The 23,887-nt window shown below is 39.6% G+C and overlaps 1 protein-coding gene across 2 annotated transcripts in view; it reads left to right on the top strand.

The window, feature by feature from the left end:
- Positions 1-22,116: 22,116 nt before the first annotated feature.
- Positions 22,117-23,887, top strand: part of FUT9 (fucosyltransferase 9) — a 115,823-nt gene continuing 114,052 nt past the window's right edge. The window contains exon 1 of one of the 2 annotated variants that reach the window (NM_001079502.5): positions 22,117-22,315. Coding sequence is in view for 1 of the 2 variants with exons in the window: in XM_015284664.4 (XP_015140150.3) it covers positions 23,345-23,489 (145 nt within the window). In the remaining variant the exon portion in view is untranslated. Of the gene's footprint in view, positions 22,316-23,223; positions 23,490-23,887 lie in introns of those variants that run through there. The other variant, XM_015284664.4, reaches the window with a different exon arrangement.

Raw genomic sequence — 23,887 nt, 5'->3', positions numbered from 1 at the left:
CTGAAGGAACTGGGGCTGTTTAGTCTGGGGAAAAGGAGGCTGAGGGGGGACCTTATTGCCCTTTTCCAATACCTGAAAGGTGCTTACAGCAAGAGCGGGGTTGGTCTCTTCTCACTGGTGGCAGGCCGAGGGGAAATGGCCTCAAGTTGCGTCAGGGTAAGTTTAGGTTGGATATCAGGAAAAACTTCTTTACAGAAAGGGTTGTTAAGCACTGGAATGGGCTCTCTGGGGAGGTGGTTGAGTCGCCATTCCTGGATGTGTTTAAAAACTATTTGGATGTGGTGCTCAGGGACTTGATTTAGTGGAGGGTTGTTAGGGTACTATGGTCAGGTTGTGGTTGGACTTGATGATCTTTAAGGTCTTTTCCAACCTGAGCAATTCAATGATTCTACTGGTCTACTGCAGCCTTCAAATTACACTGGAAACTGAAACAACATGTTAGTTGATATGCTCTGTTGAAAAGAAAGAAATCTAGTGGGTTTTTTTGTTTACTACAGTTTTTTTTTGGGGGGGGGGGGGGGGAGGGGGGGGGCGGTTGTATGGTTTTGGAGTCTTTTTTTCTCCATTTTACAGTGTTTGTTTCAGAAGTGATCTGTATGACTGCCCAGTAAATGAAATTGTTTAAATTTTAAAAACAATTATCAAATTGCTACTCTGCACTGTATGTATTAGTTCATTAATAACAGATTTCCATGTGATACTTCTTTATTGCGTTTTTAATGAAAGAAATTTAGCCAGTTGCTTTTCTAATTGTCACTTGATTGTATTCCAGTTTTTACAATAGACTTTCATAAGGTGAAATTAAACACAATTTTCTCTCTTCAGTGTCACATGCCCTGAAAACATGCATCTAACCAGTTCAGCAAGCCTGCTGCTTGTGCATTCGCTCAAGAAGTTGAAAGCAGCACAGTAGAAAAATTATGATTTTGGAAGGCTATGTTTATTAGAACTATATGCTTCAGAAAGTAACCAGGCATATAGGCAAAGAATAATAGTTCAATCACAAAATAAGCCAGTAAAGATCATCTCTTTTCAAGGTACTTTGCTGGGGGGGAAAAAAAAAGGGGAAAGAAAGCAAAACAAAACAAAAAAAAAAAGACACTGTTAGCTTGTCTTTCAGATGGGTCTAAAATTCAGCTGTTTGGAAAAAAAGCAAAGGCTACCTTCAAAGAGATTGCAGATAGCTGCATAGATACATGTATATTCTGACCAAAATCCTCTGGTAACAACATTAAAATTGCAAAGCAGATTATCTCAAAAGTTAAACAATGACATAAATTAGGTTTCTTGTAGAAGGCTGTGTATATATTATTTAAAAGGTTTTCCTGTAGGACCATGTCTCATGAACCTTCTCTTCACAGGATCAAGCAGGGATTCAGATAGGCAACACAGTGCACTCAAACACTTAAAAGAAAAGATTAGCAAGTGTCTGCAAAAGGTTGTTATCTTCTGTGTGGGTCACCATGCTGAGAGGGATAGAATAATGCATTTGGTAGTATGGCAGCAATATCCAGCCGTGTGATCAAAGAGCTGCTCAGCCTCCAAAGGAGAGTGCTTTTGAGGTATTCTCATCTTGTTTTTTAGATTTTCCTTATTCCTCTCCCTCGGCTCTTCTGTTTTTTTTTTTTTTTTTTTTTTTTTCCCATTCTGCTGCTGCTTCTCCTTTCCCTTATAATTTTCTTACCTATCCCTTCCCATCTTCTCTGCATCCATTCAGTTAAAGTTGTTTTCTCCATTTCTTCCTGAGAGCCAGACCTTATACATGAAGTCAGTTACAGAAACAAGAACGACATCACTTCCGAAAAGGCAAGAGCAATGGTGGACACAGGAATATGCTCCAAAACAGGTTGCAATGTGCCCATACATTCAGGACAGGGCCATAACTCAGAAGGTAACTAGGAATAGGCTGAATCCAGAGCAACTTCAGTGAACAGAAACGGTGCATTCAAACAATTTGTGCATACTTAAATTCATAGTATTTAAAAATCTTACATCTTGTTCAAATTAGGAGAAATTTTCATAAGACTGGCAAAAAAATAATCTTACTACCTCAGGAATTGCGCTGCCAAACATTAGATTCTTGTTCCATATCACAGAGACCTAATGAAATATATTTAAGAAGATTTTTAAATGGGAAAAATAGTATTAGTTTTGTCCTCTGAAAAATCTGAACTATTTCAGCTGAAAATACTCTAAAAGGTTCTTCAGCAGAGGGCAGTGATCATGGCCCTAAGTTGCCAGCATTCAAGGAGCATCTGGACAATGCTCTCAGACATATGGTCAGATTTTTGGGTTCCCATGTGGACCCAGGAGTTGGACTAAGTGATCCTCATGGGTCCCTTCTCACTCAGGATATTCTATGATTCTATGAAAATAAAATATATATAAACCAGCCTACCCATAAGGCAAATATAGATATTTAGTTTTACCATATGTTAAGCAACCAGGAGTACTAACCCCAAAATTACTGAGAAACTTTAATCATCATCAGTCTTATAACTTTGTCAATAATGCTGCAGGGGAAAACATTCTGTTACTGAAACTCACAAATACAAAAATTACAGAAGCTCTATCTACAGTATCTGTCTGTCCTGAAGATCGTGCAAGACAATGCCTACCCTGAACTCTCACAAACAGAAAATATCATCCCATGTTACCTAAGCTGTGTTTAAATATTGTTTGGTAAAGGTCCTTCCTGCTGTTGATGGTAACTTGTCAATTAAACTCTGACACAAAATTAATGTCAATTAAACTCTAGCACAAAAAGTTGTGGTTGGGCTTCGTATACTGAAAATGAAAAAACAGTACAAATGATAAAATATTACCACATACTTAAATTGTGTGTAATATTTGCAGACAACACTCATTTTATGATAAGCATCAAAAAGATGCTACGTTTTTCCCACAGAGTTGCCTCATTAACAAGGAAGATACGAGTATTACTCAAAAACAGGAAAAATATCCTTTGGTTCTTCCAAGCAGCTGGGATATCCAAGAAGAGATTGGTAACACGTGTGTTATGGTTTTGATTAGCTATGGTCTCATAGCTCTGATCAATAAACTAATTGAGCTGTGTTAAATTGGTCCTCTGGGCTTTTACTCCTATTAGAAACAATTCAGGCTCAAATTTGGAATAAACGTGTCGAGGAAACAGGAAGGATGATGTCTCCTCCATGAGTAGCCCAGATGTAATAGACAGCTCCTCTCTCATTTCCCCTCACAGCTCATTCTAGAAGGATAAAGACAGTTTCTTTTCAGAGTTTCTACTGTCCTGATGTTCCTCAAGATCTTACATTGTGGCAGAACAACTCCCTTTCTACCCAGCAACAAACAGTTTTACATGCTGGTCTAGTCCTATTACTATTAGTCAACTGATTTTCCCTGTTCAATCTTTCATTGACTTCATGAAGTTTGTTTTTTCACAGTGTCACATATTTCACTTTCATTTAAGAGGCTCTAAAAAACCTCAGTCCTCTGCTGCTTTCACTGTGCATTAGCATGCATGTAAAATCTGAATGTGAGGATCAATACTTCTTGCATTTTAACAGAAAAGACTGTGGGAAACAATCATGTACATAATATATATATATGTACTCTCTTTTTTTTTTTTTTTTTTCTTTAACTGTTGGCTTTCAGTAACATTCATCTATACCAGAACTGCATTTAGAAGATTTTAGAGGAGTTTCTGCTTCAGGACTGAGGGGACCTTTTCCCCTCTGCTTCACTGTTGACTTAACAGTGTCTTGAGAGGTGTATTTCAAAACAAATTTCAGCAGGCATGCACAGATTGTAAATTTTCAGTAACATTAGAAGTAAATGTAACAGCTTTAAATGTGCCTCTCAGGGAAGGAACTGCTATACGCAAGGTTGCACCTTCAGATAGCTCAGCATCTGTCTAGGTCTTTTTTTCATCCCACATACAGATTCTGCTTACATTATCAGTTCTCATAACTATGCACAGAGGGTTTCTCTGGAGATACATAGTCCCGTGTACACCACTGAAGAGCTCCCTTGAGAGCCCTGCTAGGCAGAAGTTTTATGATCTGGATTTGCGCTTCCTTCACTAGTTAGTTTGGGGAAAGACTTCTGCAGTTTTGCATCAGACATGCATACATTTTGATTCCGACGAAATTTGTGCTGTAGCACAACAAAGAGATAGGGTCATATCCTTCTTAAATGATCAAAAATTGATCAGGATTAAAATTACAGTTTAAGAAGTGTTCCATTATGATTTACTCTATTAACATCAGGAGGTTTTCTCCTTATCATTAGCAACGCTTTTAAATATGTTAATTTTAATGATTATTAAGCTACACTACACTTTTAATGCTTTATGTACATCATAATGAAGGGAGACATATGTTGTACTCCTAAAAATTGCACAAACCCATGTGTAGGATAAGGTCATTAACGTTTAGAGATACTGGCTTAGGGCTAGCAAATTTCTTTGTGTTTGCAAGGGTTGCTAACATTTGCTGAATAAAATAAATAAATAAAATAAATAACATAAAATAAAATTGAATGCTTCAGGTTCCCTTGTAGTAAGAACAGTTCAAGTTGTAAACTTGTTTTTGAAAAGGTGTTGAATCTACTGCACTTCGTATACTTAAGTAAATGAATGTACTAGAAATTCCTTTTATGGTCACAGCTGGGAGGTAAAACTATTTTAATGACCACCTTTTTTCCTCCCAGTTGCGTTTTTCAGGTGATATATATGCACTATTTAGCAATTGCACCATGGCATTTACTGTCCTGCTCAAAGTCAGTGTTTCCTTCACTAGAGAGTTAATCAGAGCTTTTGTCAATCAGTATTACTACATTTCCCAACAACAAATAGTAGTCTTTAATCTGCTTTTAGAAGTGATTTAAATCTACACTAACCGAAACTCTGACTAGTTAAAGGGCCGAGATTGGAGGGCCTTGAGTTATGCTCTGGCAAAAGCACATTTACCATAAATTGAGGACACAGGGAAAAAAAAAAAATCAATTAGCTGCCATTACTTCTCCAGAAACAATCCATAATTCTTGCAAAGAACAGATGATCTGTCCTGTAATTGACTCAATTGATGGGAAGGGGTTCACAGGAAATTTAACAGGGGGGAAAAAATAAATAAATAAAAAGAAAAAAAGGCATTGGAATTGACTATCGAGTCATGTAAGCAGAAGTAGAAGCAATGAGAACATGGAAAAAAATTGCTGGGGAAATATTTAAACTTGCGGTAAGCCAAAGTGGGTGTGTGCCACTTACAATATTGTGGACTTGATTTTTCAGCTGCCCTTTTTGGTATACAAGCTTTTAGCAAGTATTTGCCAACACTTAGACTTCTTGAGCATCTGGCAGCAGCTGATTAAAATGACTAAAGACCAGCATCTTAAAGTCAAAGCAGCATGTAACTGCCAAGTAAGACACAAGATTTAGGAATGTATTAACACAACAAAGAAACACGATGCGTCTTTGCCTACACGAGCTCAGACAGTCTGCCCATTGCTCTAGTGAGGTCTAGCCTGCTTCTTCCCCTGGGCTGAGGGAGCAAGGGTCTGGCTAGAGATAGCAGCCGGGAAGGATTCAGCTGTGTTTTTGCCATCTTCTTACTAAGGCCAGAAGGCTTGAGGCTTAAATGCTGACCACCTATGCCATCAGCAATCAAAAGAGCAAATGTAATCAATTTTGATGGTCTTCTCTGGGTAACTGCATTTCACTTTTCCTGCCACTTCATTTCTTTTTAATTTTTACTTCAGTAATTTCCTAGGCTTCAGGAAAGTTATTACCAAACAGATAGCAATTCAGACAGATGATATTTACAAAAAAATAATACACAACTCCTTCTATTTTCACATTTAGATAAATCATCAGACATTTCCTCGAGCAGAACAGTTGATCGTGTAAAACAAACTGATGTCTTATACAATACCTACACTAGCTCTAACTAGACAACTGAGGCTCATCTGTCAGTACACATAACATTAACGACTTGTAAGTCATTAGATTTACTGTACTACCCTTGGAGAAGTAACAACATAAGATCTCAGGCATGTTAAAAAATATATTTTCTTTTTAGACATAGAAGCATTAGATCTCATTTCAATATCATAAACTTGAAGCATCCTACACTTTCAATTATTTATTAAACACTGAAATCAACTGATAACTACTGTATCAAGGAGTTTCTTAGTAGAATGGATATAGAATAATTATTAGGGGGATGCAAATACCTTTGGACAGTTTGAATACCAATATGGTGAAAACATTTCAATTGTTAAATATCTTTTACCTAAAAAATCATGCTATGTTTTCCTAAAGAACATGATATTTCAACTTTGATACAAGGGGTAATTTCTTCCATAAATTTAGGATTAGGATCAATCTCCATTCTTATTTTCATTAAGTCTGTAATCAAAACCTTTGTACTGCTCTGCTTATTAGTCAAGCCATATTCGTACTCTTGTACATACGTTCTGTATTAATGCATCTAAACATTTCCCCTACATAATGTAAGAAGACCAGTAATGAACAAACCATTCAAATAAATCAAGCAGCAGAACTCTATGCTAACAATAATAATCAATACCTGAATTTCCCTCAGGAAGAAATTCAGTCTATAAAGTTATTTGATTTGGGAAGCATTTGGGCAACAGGCATTCTTGTTCCTTCAAACCAGTGGCGGGGAGTCTGAAGCATACTGTTAACACCCTTTTGAGTGTATGTGACTACAGTTTCAATCTATTGAAATTCCTGCTGGGTTGCTTTGTGTTTAATCACAATCTTTATTGGCATTTATTCATTGTAACGGTACTTTATTCTTTTATTCACTTAAATGTTTATACCAAACTGAATATATATAACTGTGGCAACATCTTTTATGAGCAACAAATAAGAATTAAGCCTGCATGTGTCGCATGTGCATATCTATTCAACAGATGCCCTGTTACTATTTGATAGATGTCTGTGCCAGAAATGAGCTAGAAGCATGTTCTGTTTTCCTGAGAAATAATTGGTCCTTAAAAGATTTTCAGTTTTCTGTTTATCAGATACACACACATCTGCATGTATAAATCCATTTTAGAGTTAAACATGTCATTTATATTTGTCGCAGACAGGATCCTGATTAGAAGGAAGCATGATGGTCAGACTGTCTGAATAAAAGTCAGACTATTTTCACTGCTGTCAGTCATATCAACACATTAGTGCCAGTGTGTGCTGACTGAGAGTGCAGATGGTGTTTCTAGTATTTCTGTCAAAGACACTAAGTTCTTAATTCTAACATACTTACTTTCCTTTCATTTTTTTCTATGCCAGTCTAGGATTTAGGTTTCCATTTTCTGCTAGGGAAGAGAAAAAGTTTTCAAGTCAGCACTTGTATTTATTTGGTTTTACTAAATTCTGCATTTGAATTCCTAGGCTTAAGCCTGTGACATGGGAATAAGCGACTAAATGCTACCTTATGGATCAGTTTCCCAAGTGAGTTCTCTCAAGGAATCAGAGATCACAGATATATTGTCTCATTTTGAAAATAAGTATACACAAGCTGTTAAAACGATGTTTGTTCTCATGTGAGAGGGGCTTGGCACACTACTACTAGTATCACTAAACACTCCAAAAAGCCATGGCTGGTTTCATTAATAACAGGACACCTTTTGTTCTTCCAGTCAGTGCTTCAAACTAGCCACTGGAGAGAGAGCACACTACATCTCCAGTAATGAGGACCACGAATCACTTCTCTGCACACATCTCCAGACCCTTTTCTCTTGCGTCTGTCCTCTGGAAGGGAATCTGGAGATTGCTTCTGGTGTAATGCCTGTGTGCACCTGCAGCAATCTGGCTCCTCATCAGAACAGAGGCAGGAGAGGTGCAGCCTTTATCTCATGTTTTAAATACTGAATTTAGAAGAGGATTTTCGACCAAAAGAAAAAAAAATTAAAAATCAAGAATCAGGAGCACGCTTTTCGGTCAACAGCTGCCTCTTCAGGCACTTAATTGCAAAATTGCCTCACGGGAGTCACTTAAAGACCCTCTTTTCTGTCAGCAAAATCCCTATGGCAGTCTGTTACTTAATTCTTGATAGCAACAAACAGTTCAGTTCTCTGTCTGTTTACTTTTTAAAATGCAGTGGAACACACAAACACCTTTATTCTTCCTTCGCGGTGGGGTTATGATCTAGGGCATATGCTCTAATCACATGATACAAACTCACAGGAGAAGATATCCCTGACCACCTGAGAATCAACACATTCACTTTGCACTGACCTTGGGCTAGAGACCGTACGCACGAATTAGTACAGAGTAAGTTTGAGCACTGGCCTGGAATAAATATTTAAAGGATTTATGTGAGTAAGAGTGACATACTCACCAAAGACTAATAATAGTACATCATATCATATTCTATAGTTTGATAGCAAAGTTGGGAGAGCAAATGGAGAAAGAAATACCAAAATTCGATGTGCCCTATGGGTACTTTAATCCTTTAAAACTAAAAATAAATAAATAAATATTTTAAAAAAGGAAAAAAGAAAAAGAAAAAGAAATAGGACTGAAGTGACCTGATTTCAATGCCTTCAAATCCTAGACCCAGAAAATAATTTATGAGTGGACAAAAGTGTGCATAACCAGCTTGGATGTAGGCATCTCTATCTCACAAGGAAGAGGGCCTTAAGCCAATTTCTTTCTTTCTACAACTTCTTCTAATTTCTTTAGCAGTTCTGTATCCTGTGTTTATGAATCCTGTTCTGGGGCACTCTCCTAGTCATTAAACTATTTCTTTGATAATTGTGTGGAAAACATACTTACTTTACCCATGGCTGGGGGTGCTGGTAAGTATTGCTGAAAAGATGATTTGGCACACTGCTTCACAGAGCCAAAATTCCCAGTGTGAGTCCCAACCTCTGAGATTTTGGTGAAAGGGAAGAATCAGCTCTTCAAAATAGTATTTCATGAAGTAATTTCAGAGTTACAGAACTAACTGTTAGAATTATAAATTACTCAAAGTAATGATGTTAAGGACGTAACAGAACAAGTTACAGACTCATATTTTAGGGCCACTAGTGACCATTCCGTTCATCAAGTCTGACCTGCTGCCTAGGACAGGACAAATAATTTCATCTAATAATTCCTGTAGTAAAAAAGAAATATTATTACACACAGAACAAATTAGCGCTACTGAGTCCTCTACTTTGTAACTGAGGTAGAATCTAGCAGTTAAGAAGAGATCCAATTTCCATCTAAAGACTTCAAGTTTCTATAAGGCTTTCTCCAAATACAAAGAAAAAACAAGTGCTCAAACAAGAAAATACAAAGAAAACCATTTCTCCATATTGCTTCTCATTGGAAGGCAAAGAAACAGTAAACATAGCACTTTTCTGAGTTACAAAACAGTGAGTTGCACAAGAAGCTATGAGTCCAGTGTCAACAAAAGATGTATTTTCTTGTTTATTTCCTCAATTCCTCTATACATCACTGAGATTTTAAGTAGGCTAGTTCTGGAGGCTGAAAGGGTTTTCCTACTGATTTCAGTCAATACAGCTTTGGAAATATTCCAAAACCACTGAAACTAATAGAAATCTTTCATTGTCTTAAACATACTTTGGAGCCAACTCAATGTCTACAACATTCTCTAAAATATTGACCTGCACAATAGTCTGTAAAGATGTATCCTTTATGACTGATTTCATACTTCGCAATAACTAATTATTTAACTTAAGTTGCATCTTGGAACTAAATTTAAATCCTACAAAAATAAGAGAGAAAAAATAAACCTTAGTACACAGTATATTACTGCAAAAAGAGCTCTCTTTCTGGTGTTGTTAACACAAAAAGAAATTAATTATCAAAAGAAAACCCTACAACAGTCTAGAAATGATCATACAATTGATCAAAATCATTTTGTAAATACATATATGCAACACGTATTATCCATGTATTATCTGAATCTGAACTAACAATGGAGCACATTTTACATTAGCATTTCAGTATCTCTCAGAAGACACACTGGATGTGTGTCACAGAGGTAGTTCTGGGAATGCTTCAGAGGAGAATTTGGTCTATTGAAATGATATTATGTGAGGTTTTACATCCAAAAGATCAAGAAAAGCTGTCAGAGAAAATTGCCGAGGTCATTTAACTTCCTCCTAAAATTCTTTCCAACAACAAGCTAAGAATAAAGGGAGTATCAGAAGATTGGAGATAGCAAAGTCTGAGTATATGCAATAAGCTGTTGACCCATTAGTTATCAAAGCTTAACGCTCAAATCCCAATTAACATATTGCACCTGTGTGCAGACTTCCTCATCAATGGTTTGTGGTAGGATAGAAACTTCTATTGAGTGATTCTTTTCTATCACCTTAGCTTCAGTCCAGCATGAATCATAGAATCATAGAATGGCCTGGGTTGAAAAGGACCACAATGATCATCAAGTTTCAACCCCCCTGCTATGTGCAGGGTCACCAACCATCAGACCAGGCTGCCCAGAACCACATCCAGCCTGGCCTTGAATGCCTCCAGGGATGGGGCATTCACAAAATGAATAACTCAATATAGAAAGAAAAATAACTGTTATTAGGCACAAGGCCATCTATCACTGATTATTTCCTCTGTAGGGTGGTTTAGGAACTACGTTGCAAATACATGAATCTCATTTTTGGTCTCACTAATCAGCAAAAATTTTCACCCATTCCAACACCTTCTCCATTGGTAGCTTTTGATATTTCATAGTTAGTAATGGTAGCTTAAAGGCTGTCATGTAGTATATTTACAGTAACTTCAAATCAAGCAAAAATACATTTGCATGGCTATGTCCCAGGTTTGGAGACACCGAAACAGTCAGTAGGAAATGCTATGGAGAGAGCGTAACATCTTAGATGAGCTTGAAAATATTTAAGCCTGATGATATTTTGTATCAGAATGCTTTATGGTTTGGCAGTTTAGTAGAATATGGCAGATCTAAATTGTTCCATTGTGGAGTAATGTAGTTGGAAGTAAGACTAACCTTCATTTAATGTTAATGTTCTGCAGTAAAATTATGGTTTTCTTTTGAGATAAGGTATTTGATTGGTAACTGAAAACAATACAGTGAGCACAAGTATCCAGAGGAGAGCTCATAAAGAGTAAACAATATTGATGAGTGTATATAGCAGCCTTCTTCCACACAACACCTTGGCATGTTTTAATGATACCACTATCATCAGCCAGGAATCTAGCCTATTTTCTTTTAGGATTTCATTTGTGGAATGAATATTTTTCTGCTAAAATGTGTTAAATTAAGAGAAGAATATGTTATCTTCAATCTTTAAAAAAATCAAACAGAAAGAAAAACCCCAAGTAACAACAACAACAACAAAAAAAAAAAAAAAAAAAAAAGAAATATCAGAGTTGTCTCTGGCCCCTTTAATGTACAGGTTAAAAAGAGCTGTATAAAATAATAATAATAATCTCAGACTTTCAAATCTTTTGTACTCAGTTTTGCGACATTTTCCGAAGCATAAAATATAAGTACTTTTAAACATTTCTGTACAGCATCTGCAATATCTGTTCATTACTCAAGAGCTGCACCTATATTAATTGTATGCTGTTGCAGTTTAAGATGGTTTGCAGCCAATGCCTTGAGCTAGAAACTGTTTGATACTAGCTCATTGGTTTGCTAGAGATTGTGTGATCCTGAGAAGTTTCACAGTCTTGCAAGATTTTGAATACGTAGACATTTTAAAAAGTGCTTTGTGTGGCCTACTGAGTGGTTTCCCACTGGTTGCACCAATTCACCATGCTAATCAAATGACTGCAATGACCAAGAGTCATTTAATTACTTTTAAAGACTGCTTTCTGCCTCTGGATATAGATAGGTGACTCCCAGTGTCTTTAAAAGAAGGCACTGATGTGAGCATAGGCCTGGAATTTCATTCTGTGCTACATGGTTTTATTCTCTTGCTTAAATATTTGGCTGGAATTCCAAATACCTAGATAGTACTTTCAGTGTCTTTCTTTGCAGGAAAACTGCTTTATCAAAATGCTCCATCAGCATCCTTCTGACCTCATCTCCCAGATAGAAACATTTTCCAGTACTGGAGTATGCTCAGCACACTGGAGGTGAACATCAAAAGACAATATTGTGCCATCCCACATGCAGACAAGACAAAACTATACCTGGAGATTTTAACCTGAAATCCATCAAATCAGAGTATTTATGGTAGAGACACCTCAGAACCCTGCACATGTTGCATGGTTTCTACCTTCTAGAATTTTACAGTGCTGACAGAGGTGCATGCCACACTGTTACTATGGTCCATATGGAAATGTGGAGCTAGAATCTGCCCACATCATGCCAAACAGACCACCACATAAAGATACAGGCATGGATTATACTACCCACTGTAAATTGTCTAGCAAAGCCTTTCCTCCTCTCAGTCTTGTGGTACAACCTGGATTTATTTATTAATTGTAAAGCTCTGAAGACTTTGGCCATCACAAGCCAAGCAATTAGGTCATGTCTTTGAGTAGTGACTTACAACTAAAAACTTGGGGAAAAAAAAGCTGTCACTGTCTGATTGGTGAGATATAGAATCATAGAATCATAGAATGGCCTGGGTTGAAAAGGATCACAATGATCAATGAGATTCAATCCCCCTGCTACGTGCAGGGTCACCAACCACTAGACCAGGATGCCCAGAGTGCCTCCAAGGATGGGGCATCCACAGCCTCCTTGGGCAACCTGTTCCAGTGCATCACCACCCTCTGTGTGAAAAACTTCTTCCTACTATCTAATCTAAACCTCCCCCATCTCAGTTTAAAACCATTCCCACTCATCCTATGACTATCCACCCTCGTAAACAGTCATTCCCCCTCCTGTTTATACGCTCCCTTCAAGTACTGGGAGGTTGCAATGAGGTCTCTCCAGAGCCTTCTCCAAGCTAAACAAGCTCAGGTCCCTCAACCTTTCCTCATGGGAGAGGTGCTCCAGCCCTCTGCAATATCAATTCTACCTTGCAACTTCTATGGTAGGGATGTAATTATTGACCATTCATAGACAATTATTCAGTATAAAAAATGAAAATAATGGAAATCACATTATTCTTTTAGGATTTCCAGACTAATTGTATTTGATGACTGCTAGAAGCACTCCTAGGATATATACTGAGTATCTTAAAATATTTACTGTAACTTGGACATACTGAAAAGCACACCTTCTTGTTCCTCACCACTAGTAATAGCACGTATGTAGCTTTTCACTAAAACTTAAACCCAGATCTTCTAATTTTAGGTTCCCAAATGAGTTAAAAGGTGTATACTTGTAGCCCAGTAAATACAGTATCACCATGGCTTATGTCAAGCTTTTTAATAACTGTAAGGCCTCAGGACTGGGGCTTGTCAGACTCTTAGGACTTGCCTTTGTTGGTTGAAGGTTTTGCTTAACTTGTTTAGCCAAAACCACAATTTTCTAATGACCAGGTATGTATTTTAGCCCTGCTTACCTTTGTGGTGCTATATCAGCTTCTTCAATAACGTTGATGTATTTCCTGTAGGTAGTAGATACTGGCTATGACTATTATTCCAGTAGTTATTCTGTGTAGAAAGGATACAGGTGATTCCAGAATAACACTGTGATGTAGTGCAATGCCAAGATTCTAGCAGAAACCATGGAAATGTGAACACAAGCCCAGAGGCTTCAGGGTTATACACAAATTGCCCATTATCCATTACTGACGTTTAAAGAAGTACAGCTGGAATTAGGTGAAACTTGTTTTATGAGTCACAAAAAGAACAAGGAAACAAATGCCTGGTGTACGTAGTACATAACATCTAAAGTAAATTCAGACGTTAACACTGAAGAACAAAGAAGAAAGAACTAGTTGTTAGGAAGCAAATCTAGCCCCAGACTCACCCTTGGTTGTGGTGGAAGAAACTATCAGTATTACATTCCTCCTGTCAAAGGACTTGAGATGTTGAATATGGAAGTAATCCCCACACACACGCCCGTGTGCACACCCTGACTGAAACCAATGACTTCTGAAGTTGAAGGGAGAGTGGAAATCAGAATATTCTTTGTATTGAATAGTTTGGACTATGAATGACATATTATTGTAATTGATCTAATAATAATAACTTTGTGGGATTTTTACAAGATGATTAAAATTGAAACTAAACTAACAATACTTTTTTTTTCTGGGGGGTGGGGCACTTAAAATACATTACCTTTTGTCCATTATAAGATTTTTATAATAATCAACTGCGAGAATGCAGTCAACCTAATTTCTCTATATAGCCATGGGTAATAATAAGGAAATTTTGCCTCCTAACAGTCCCTTTCTATCATTACTGATTTCAGATGAATTCTATGTTGATCAGATTCCTATATTAGAGGACTTATCTTGGTGCCTGAATCAATTTGAATGAATCCTCTCTCATTCTAATTCCCCATAAGCTTATAATTCATCCTGATGGTCTGAGAAAGAGAATGCTTTATAATGTATTCATAGAATCATAGAATTATAAAATCACCAGGATTGGAAAAGACCTCTAAGATCATCTAGCCCAACTGTCCACCTACCACCAATATTGTGCACAAAACCATCTTCATTATTACAACATCTACACATTTCTTGAACAACTCCAGGGATAGTGATTCAAGCACTTCCCTGAGCAGCTTGTTACAGTGCCTGACCACTCTTTTGGAGTAGAAGTTTTCCCTAGTATCCAATTCAAACCTCCCCTGGTACAGCTTGAGACCATTCCCTCCAGTGTTATCACGTTACCCAGGAGAAAAGGCCAACACCTACCTTGCCACTGAAGTACTTGAAGTACAGCCTCATCAGAGCTGAGTACAGAGAGACAGTCACTTCCCTGCTCCTGCTGGCAACGTTATTTCTGATACAATCCAGATGTCCTGGCCTTCTTGGCCATCTGGGCACACACTGCTGGCTCATGGCACCACTCCTCCTTCCTTGCCTATCCCTTTTAAAGCATTCATAGTCATCCATTGCAGCACTCCAGTTGTGCAAATCCCTCTGTGTTTCAATAATGGCAACTAAGTCATAGTTTGCCTGCCCCACAGTGGCTTACAGCTTCTCCTGTTTGTTGCCCGTACTGCATACATTGGAGCAGATAGACTCCAACTGAGCCATTTGCCTCACCCCCAAAACCCAGAACTGTTCCCCCAGGTTTGACTCCAGTGAGCCTGGTTTTATGCCCCTCCCTATTAGTTTAAAGCCCTCTCAAAGAGTCCTGCCAGCTCCTGGGCTAGGATTCATTTCCCTCTTTGAGACAGGTGAGACACATCTGCAGACATCAGGCCAGGTGCCAAGTAAACTGCTCCATGGTAAAAATAAAAAAATAAAAAAAAAATCCTGCAATGGCAGCAGCCTCTTAGCCACATATTTAGCCACACTTATCTGTCCCTTGAGATACAGAGTCTCAGACCTATTATGTAAGAACACTTGGGGAATCAAGATAGATAGGGAGGAGTTTTTCCTTCATCACTGATGAGGGACCTTTTTCCATTCCTCCTTATCTCTTAGGATCCCTCTCTCTCCCTGACAGCAACAGGATAGGGGGTCCACCGCTACTTGAGGTGTATCACCCCAGTGTCTTTCTCACAGGCATTATAGGGAGTTACTCCACCAGTCTGTCTCCTGCTTACACTCCCTGATGTTCCTTGATCTCTCCACCTCCTCCCTGAGCTCTGCCACCATGCTCAGCAAATCATGCACCTACTCACACCTCACACAGGTGGAATCCTGCTGCCCTTCACTGGAAGAAACAGGCTCAGGCATTCTCTGCAGCCAGACATCTGAACAGCCACGTTCTTGGGAAGATACTACGTCTAAGCCACCACATTCTTTTTGGCAAGAGCTTTCTGCCTAGTGGAGAGCATGGCTGGGTTTGTAGTCTGGTAGGCAGTGTCTGGATAATGTAGACAAAATACCATTCAGGCTACAGCTAGTCAGAAGAATCAGTTGTGAAGACAATTTCAAGGGGAAGGAGATATTCTTTTCTATTATTTTTAGGAACATGTGATTGCAATTTATATATATATATAGTTCTTCAAAGTCTCTGAGTCAAAAATTGACTTCAATATCACCACAAGAGAGAACCACCATGAGACCTACTGTCCTGATTCACAATTTATTTAGTAATTCAAAAAGAAGTTTAAAAGGCAACTTGATTATTATCTCTAAGGACCTGATATGTGGGACACTTAGTCTGACAGGCAATAGCATAACAAGATTCAGTTCTGGATAAGGTGGAGATAGAAGAATATAAAATAGGTGGAAGAAAAAAAAAAAAGCAATGAGGGTAGTTAATCATTGTTGCAGCTTACCAAGAGAAGTGGCAAATTTATCATAACTAGATCTTTAATACTTCATTGGCTGCCTTTCCAAAAGGTAGGATACAAACAACAAATTTTGAGGCTAGATAGCAAAATGGAAGAATTCTTTCCCACAGAGGAACTATTACTGAGTCATACTGTCTGTCCTTGATATGCAGGCATCAGACTAAGTCAGTGTTGTCTCATCCAGGCTAAAAAAAAATTTTTACATGGCTGCCTTTCATGATCAGCATATGCCATAAGATATAGAGCATGCAGTTACTGAACATGCAACGAATATCTTTGGGGTATTATAGTGTGCTTTTTTTTTCCCCAGGAAAGTTAATGATAAGTGATTTTTATGAATCATTTTTATAATACTGTGTATCTGCATTGCTTCCCAATGAATATAAATTAAAACACTGGCCTGAATTTCTACTCTATCACAAATCAAATAATAAACAGATCAAAGAAGAAGAAAAGAGCAAACTGCAATTACAGAGTGAAAACTGTTCACATTCTGGAATATGCAATGGCATTTCGGTTTTTTGCTTTTGTTGTCATTTGCTTGCATTTGTTTTCAATCTCATCATTTCAAAATGAATGAAGTTTTCAGATGTTCCAGAGACTATATTCCTCATCAAGTATAATACAGAGGATAAGGCTATGTTTTGTAACTTTTCTTCCAGCATTAAACGTAAAGAAAAGGATATTTAAATAAATGTCATTAGTTTTGAAGAAGTTGTATCCCTTTATATCAATCACGAATTCACATACTGACTTGCATGTTCTTACAACTCAGCACAGCTAAAAAGACTTGACAGACTTAACCTTAGACAGGCAGTCTAAGAAGTTTGAGCCAATCAAGAGTCATTATAGCCAAGACAGTAGCAATTTTCAAGAGGGGAGATACATTTATTGTGCTAGCCACTTAGAAACACTTGTGTTTCAAAATAAATAAATAAATGAATGAAATCACATATTCATTGATTTTCCCTGGAGAAAATTTCAGAGAGGAATTTAGAATTTATATGAATTCAGACAGTAGCACCTAGATCCTGATCTATTTGTAGTAGTATATTTAATTAGGTATTTAGAAGGAATATGGTAGGACCTGATCTTGCCATTTGTTATTCACGCTGCAAATACTCCTGTCACAGTCACATGATTCAAATTAATTAGAGAGAGTAAGTGCATATACAATATTATTCAAGTATAGGGGAGCCAACAAATTGTAGTACTACTGTCAGTACAGGGTTCGGAGCTGACACATTAGCCATATGTGACTCTGTTCTCCTACATACTGTAAAATGTAAGAACAAAAAGATGGTTTGTGAGTTCAAAAAACTTACGGTTCTTCCAGACAAAAGAATGAAGTCAGGAATGTTACAGAGGAGGTCAGAACAAAGGTATAGGTCTATGATTAATCATTAGCAGCTGTAATGGTTAGTGAATAAAAACACTCAGAGAGAATAGGATTAACTCTCACAAGGGTAAAAAGACTATTAAAGCTTAGTATGTCCCTTAGAAGATACTGTATAAAAGGTTACTATGGAGTTGAATGCTTTGCTTGTCTCCATTAGTTCATGACACCATGTTTCAAATACAAAACTTTCATTTTTTTTCTATGCCTAAACTTTGCACACACAGAATGGGAACAAGTCTATTCTCCTCAGCGTTAGCGGTGAAAACTACCAGTCACTTTGTATTCTCAGGTATTTTCTTCCAAGTATGAACTCAGCATTTCCCGTACTCTGCTGTCTGTGTCAATCTGAAATAAATCTGTGCCTACACTGTAGACTTCTGCTGACATAGCTTTGTGAGCAGTTGTTATGGCAATGTCTTTGTTCCAAAAGTTCCTGTTACAAACTCACATGCATTGAAAACAAAAACAAACCAACAAAAAGTTGTCTATTCATTTACCTGTTTAGCTCGCCTGACTTGGAGGTAATCAATCCATAGTATATAGCTTTCACAAGATAAGCTGTATCCTTACTAGGAAAGAACTGCTGCTATGGCACAGCAGTATAGGAATACTTTTAAATCACTTCTACTAAATACACGGTTCTTGGTGAACACCTCTGTTGATACATGAAATAGTCTGAAGTCTGCAGAGTAGTTGTATTGATTTGGTAGAGCTAGCCAATGTTCAAAGAAATTGGTGCATTCTTAGTTTCCAAAATCACCAGATTTGATATTGAAATATTAAAGAACGATGTTCTTATGCTCCTTCTTTTTCTGCATTAAGCTTCATACTGGTACACTGTTGCTGGAATATATATGAAGTATCAACGATGTGATACTGGCACACAAGACAGAGGCAAGGCAGGAGAAAGCCATAATTAGATTTTTCTCAGAACATCCATCTTCATTTATCCAAGAGGCTTAAGTCATTATTATTTATTCAAAAATCTCCTTGGAGAGTAGAACTGTAAAGATTTACTGCATATCATGAGAATCTGTAAGTATACTGAAGTTCCCTAGTTCAATTATTTGTCCCGTTTACATTTGATTAAAATAGGAAGAAAGTTATACCAGCACCTGTATGTTTGGTTTCTGATGATATTTTGCCTCCCCTAAATCTGCACTCTAATTCAGAAGGGGTAAATAAGTTTCATTTCTGCCTTCTTACTTTGTTTCTTTTTTCACCAACTGACATAAAGTTACATGTGATGTTCTTTGTTTTTGGTATGTGAAGACCTTCAAATTTACTTAAAAAAAAAAAAAAAAAATTGTGATGTTATAGAAAGTCTTTCTTGGAGAAGCTGTTTGTTTCAAAGCCATCCTTTGACTTCAGTGGAGATCAGGGCCCTGGTGCAGCAAAGCAAATCTCTCTTGTAGAAAGTGGTAACTGGGAGCAGTTTGGGTACTTGAGTTAAGCCCTTGCAGTGTCCTTGGCCTGTAAAAGCAATATGCTTTTTAGGATCAATCCTATAAGCCATAGTGCAAAGGCTTTTAATCTTAAACTGTAAATCTGAATGTCCCATGTAATATCAAACTGCTGTTTAACAAAGGCTCTTACTCACTAAAAATGGCGCTATGCACACACACACCACCCTCCAATTTCCAATAGATTACTTAATCTCAATTAGACTTCATTTATTTCTTAATAAATCATATTAAATGAAGAAAATATTCTGTAAATAAATCAAAGCTTTAATAAAGCCCACTGGCTAAACTTCCATATAGAAGGTATTTTTAAAAGTACTTCATTTTGTTCTCCCTGAAATGAAGGCATTTGTACCTGCTGTAAGCGTGGCTCAGGCTGGAAACTTATATTAGAGTTAAACGTATTCAGCTTTCCACAAAACAAACAAAGAAACAAATACAAATAAGAACAAGCAAACAAAGAAAAAACCTAAGACCGCAGTTTTTCCTGAGATTCAAATATCGGTAGCATTTCATGTTTTTTTTTATTTTAATCATGCCTAAAATCTTAGCCTGGGTTGGTGCCTCATTGCACAATGCAGTCCCTTGTCTAGATCCAAGATCCTACTCCTCATCAGCGACGCAGTGGACAACTACTGTCATTGAGGTTAGTAAGGTTCATTGCACAGCTCTGGGTGGTGGCATCAGTCAAAACAGTTGTAGAATCAGGGCCAAGTTTAAGGCAAACCATAACTAATGATCATCATGAGCAATAAAGCAAAGGATGATAGATTTTTGAATGATGCAGTTAACCCCAATGCCAACAATCAATTACAAAGAGGAAAATGCTCTCAGGACTCTCATGGGCATGGGTTCTGGGCCATACAAAGTAAAATGCAGGCAGAAAAGGCCCTGCCTCCACAAACAGTGGTAGGACCAACTTGGTACGGATACATACAGTACATGCTCTTCTACTGCATATGTGTACTTAGTAGGACTTTGGATGTTTTGTTGATGGATGTTCATTAAAAAGAAACCTCAAATAATTATTCAGACCCTATTAAGTAAAAAATAAACTCTCTTTCTTTTTCCCCCTCATAATTTTGATAAATATCTACATTTGGGCTTAGGGAGCTGTCTGGGGAATGGATTGTTTGGGTTTGTTTTATTTTTGAACATTTTCTGCTTCTTTTGACCTTTAAAATATTCTGCTTAAAATGTTATGTCTGTATATGCATTTTTTTAATTTTATTTTAAAATTTCTCTTAATATCCACCTTTTTTTTTTCCTTATTGTGAATGAAACCTTTTATCAAACTGTGCTCTCTGAAAATAGTTTTGAGTCTTAAGAAAACAGCATATATGTATTTCCAGATGAAGGTAGCAAGCTCAGCAGCCATGTTTTGCAATAGCAATTTACGTGGCAATGCTGTAACCACAAAAGGCTTATATTTTCTCTCCAGTGGGGAGAAAAAAACCCAAAACGTAGTTATCTCTCCTACACAAAGAATTTGTATAAGAGATACAACCTTGAATCTAGGAATAAGCCAGCTAACAAGAGTGACAATGAAAAATAAGGGTTAATGTTTGTGTTCTGCTTTAACAAAAGGCTGATACAACATGAAACAAACAAATAAAAATCTTACAAAATCCTTGCTTGGAAAACAACAGGAATATATAAATTATATACATAAAGAACATGCCAGTATCTGCAAGAATCTGAATACAGCTCTGGAATTTTTTGAAGAACTGACACTTTTCAAAAAAAAATTCACCTTGGTGAAAGAAAAGTTTTCTGTGGGTATATATATCCTCACACTGATGCAGATTAAATTTGGAGTCAAAGCTAGGGGAGAGCTGAAGTCATTCATCCGAGACCTCCGTGGTTCGTTTCCTATTCTGAATCTCAGAGAAAAAGTCTCCACCCTCAGTCTCCCATTTCTCAAGAATCGCCCTACCTACCAGGTTCCTGTTACACTACTGCAGCCATTCACCTCTAGCTACAGAGCAGAAAAGGAACAACAACAACAACAAAAAAAAAGAATAAAACCCAGCTATACTAAAGACTGCATTAAGTATACTTAAAGTCTGTATTAGCTATACTAAAAAATATTAACCTAATATCTGTGAGATCACACTAGATAAGCTCTTATTCAAAAGTGTCATTACATATACAGAGCCCAAATGTTACTCTTTTTTCCAGTTTCCCTCCCCTTTCCTGACTCTTCCATTGCTGTGACTTCCTGGAGCCCTTGATAGAGAAGGCAGAAAGAAGAAGGGGAGACAAAGAGTACAGGAAAAACAACAGAAAACCTGCAAACCAAAGGTGCTCAGATCTAATCCCAAGACTGAGACCAAAGAAGAGAAAAACTCCGAAAGATTAATTTGTTGGTAACTTACTTCTGAGCAAAAATGAAGCACTGAGTCCTACACTTGTGGGCTTTACAAACGTCCAAATTTGGATCTAAGAATTTCACAGCACCCCTTTTCCCCTCTCCTTGCCCTCTGTGCCTGATGGTTGCAGGATTTGGTCTAAGCCTATAGAGAGCAGATATCCTCCAGCTGGGGGCTGTGATATGCCTCCCATTACATATTTCTGCCAGCAGCTAGAGGAGAGCAGAAGCATGTCTCCATGTTTCTCCCACCAGTTTTGCAAGAAAGATACACATATTGGTAAATAATCTTTTCCCTGGGATTTCTTACTAGCTCTGAAGAACAGCAGCATTCAGAAAAACCTTCATGCTGACAGTGAGTTCACAGTGGTTTGAAGCAACTCCCACCATGGCTACAGATGTATTCATACTGTCTCCAGTGGACTCTGGGCCAGGCCTCTCCTTGGAATGCACCTGTTAGAGGCACAGACCAGTTCTCTCAGTGACTGAAGCCCGTACAGCAAATCAGCACTTTGAAATGTGTAGCTGCGTGGAAATCCACCCAATCCCTCTCTTTCCTGGTCTCACAAGCAGGAGCTGCTGATAACTGCACAGTACAGGGCAGGGTGAAAGAGCACCATAAGTTAATAACCTACAAGCAATTCGGAGACGTCTCAGACAGAGGCTGGCACTGGGGAATTGGATGTCTGCGCTGAACGTCCATTGAATTGTGCTGGAGGGCTGATGAGAGGAGCACCAATGAGCTTCTGAAAGCACTGCCTGGCAGGTAAGGCTACAATGCACTCTGATGGGGAGTGCCATGTCTTCACCGCCGCTCTGTCTTTTCCCTGGACATCCTCACAGCAGTGTATCAACATTATATAACGCAGGGAGAGTTCAGCGCGGGGATAAGGAGTTGATAGCCAGCCCTCGGTGTGTCTGTTTATGTGACAGACGTGATTTACCGTTCTCCCGTTTACACGATGCACTCAGAGCTGTTGTTTCATTTATTTTAAATGTCAAAATAATTACACTTGAACCGAAATTAACATCTGGAAAGTCCTCTGGGTTGCGGGAGCAGCCTCGAAAACCTGCTTTTAAAAACTCCTCCAGCGTGGGGTTTGTTTCCCACTCAGTCAGTGATTACTGCACTGTGTTCTCCTCCTATTTACCGCCTTTTTCTCCTAGCACAGCACGGTTCTGCTTTCTCCTGCCGGGTGAGAAAAAGGGAAGGAGAACGAGCGCGACAGGCGAGCGCTGGGCTCGCTTTTCCCATCGGGACCGAGGGGAGCCGGGCACCCTCTGCCCTTCACAGGGGCCGCTCGCCCTTCCCGGGGGGCGCCGCGGGGGCGCGCCGGAGGGGCAGCAGCGCGCCCGTGGCCCCGGGGGTCTCCGGAGCTACATCCTGCGGCGGAGAGGGGGTATCCGGAGAGACGGCAGCTGCTGGCCGGGGACCAGAGGGACGGAGGGGAAAGGGATGTGGAACGGAAAAGAAAGAAATGGGGGGAAGAGGGATAACGGGCGGAGGGATGCAGGGGCGAGAGAGGGAGGGATGGAAAGATGGAAGGAAGGAGGGATTCGGGATGGAGGCACGAGGGACGGAGGGATGAGAAAATGAGGGCTGAGGGCCGATGGTCTGAGGGACGACGGGCTGCGGGAGCGTGCGCCCGCCTCCCCAAGCTGCTCCCCCTCCGTTGCGCGCCGCCGCGCCGTTCCCCGCCTCCCCCCGCTCCGCCGCTTGCGCGTGCCCGAGCCCGGGGCTGCCTCTCCGTCGCATCCTCCTCCTCCTCCGGCGGCGGCGGCGGCAGCGCCGGGGATGGGCAGCGAGAGCGCGCCCAGGAGCAGCCCGGGCCCCGCCGCTCCCCGCTGCTCCCGCGCTCGCTGCTGCTCCTGCCCCGCCGCCCCCCGCGCCCCGGGGGCAGCGCCGCCGCCGCGCTACCCGCAGCCCCCGCCTCGGACGGGTGAGTCACGGGGCCCCGTGCCCCCCGCCCCCAAAAACACCTGCCGTGCCTCCCCCCTCGCCGCTTCGCCTCCCATCCCGGAGCGGCCCCGGGAACGCCGAGGGGGACGCGGTGAGGGTGGTGGGGGGGAGCACTGTGCTTCGCCTGCTCCGACCCCGGGGGAATGGAGGGTCCCGGCCCGGGTTTGAGCCCTCCCCCGGGGCAGGAGGTGCGCGGGGCAGGGAGGGTGGCCCCGGGGCTGCGCGGGGGCGGCGGAGGAGGGGGCTGCCACACGGTGCCCTTCCCTGCCCCCGCTGTCCATTCCCACGGGGCTTTCTCGCACACGCAGACAAGCCAGCATCCCTCAGTGCCCGGGTCTGGAGCACCCCCGTAGCCCGGACCCCCATTCCCGGGCGGCT

The sequence above is a fragment of the Gallus gallus genome, chromosome 3 (assembly GCF_016699485.2).
Source record: "Gallus gallus isolate bGalGal1 chromosome 3, bGalGal1.mat.broiler.GRCg7b, whole genome shotgun sequence".
Taxonomy (NCBI): Eukaryota; Metazoa; Chordata; class Aves; order Galliformes; family Phasianidae; genus Gallus; species Gallus gallus.
Note: the sequence above shows the minus strand (reverse complement) of the source record. Positions and strands in the feature narration are given on the sequence as shown.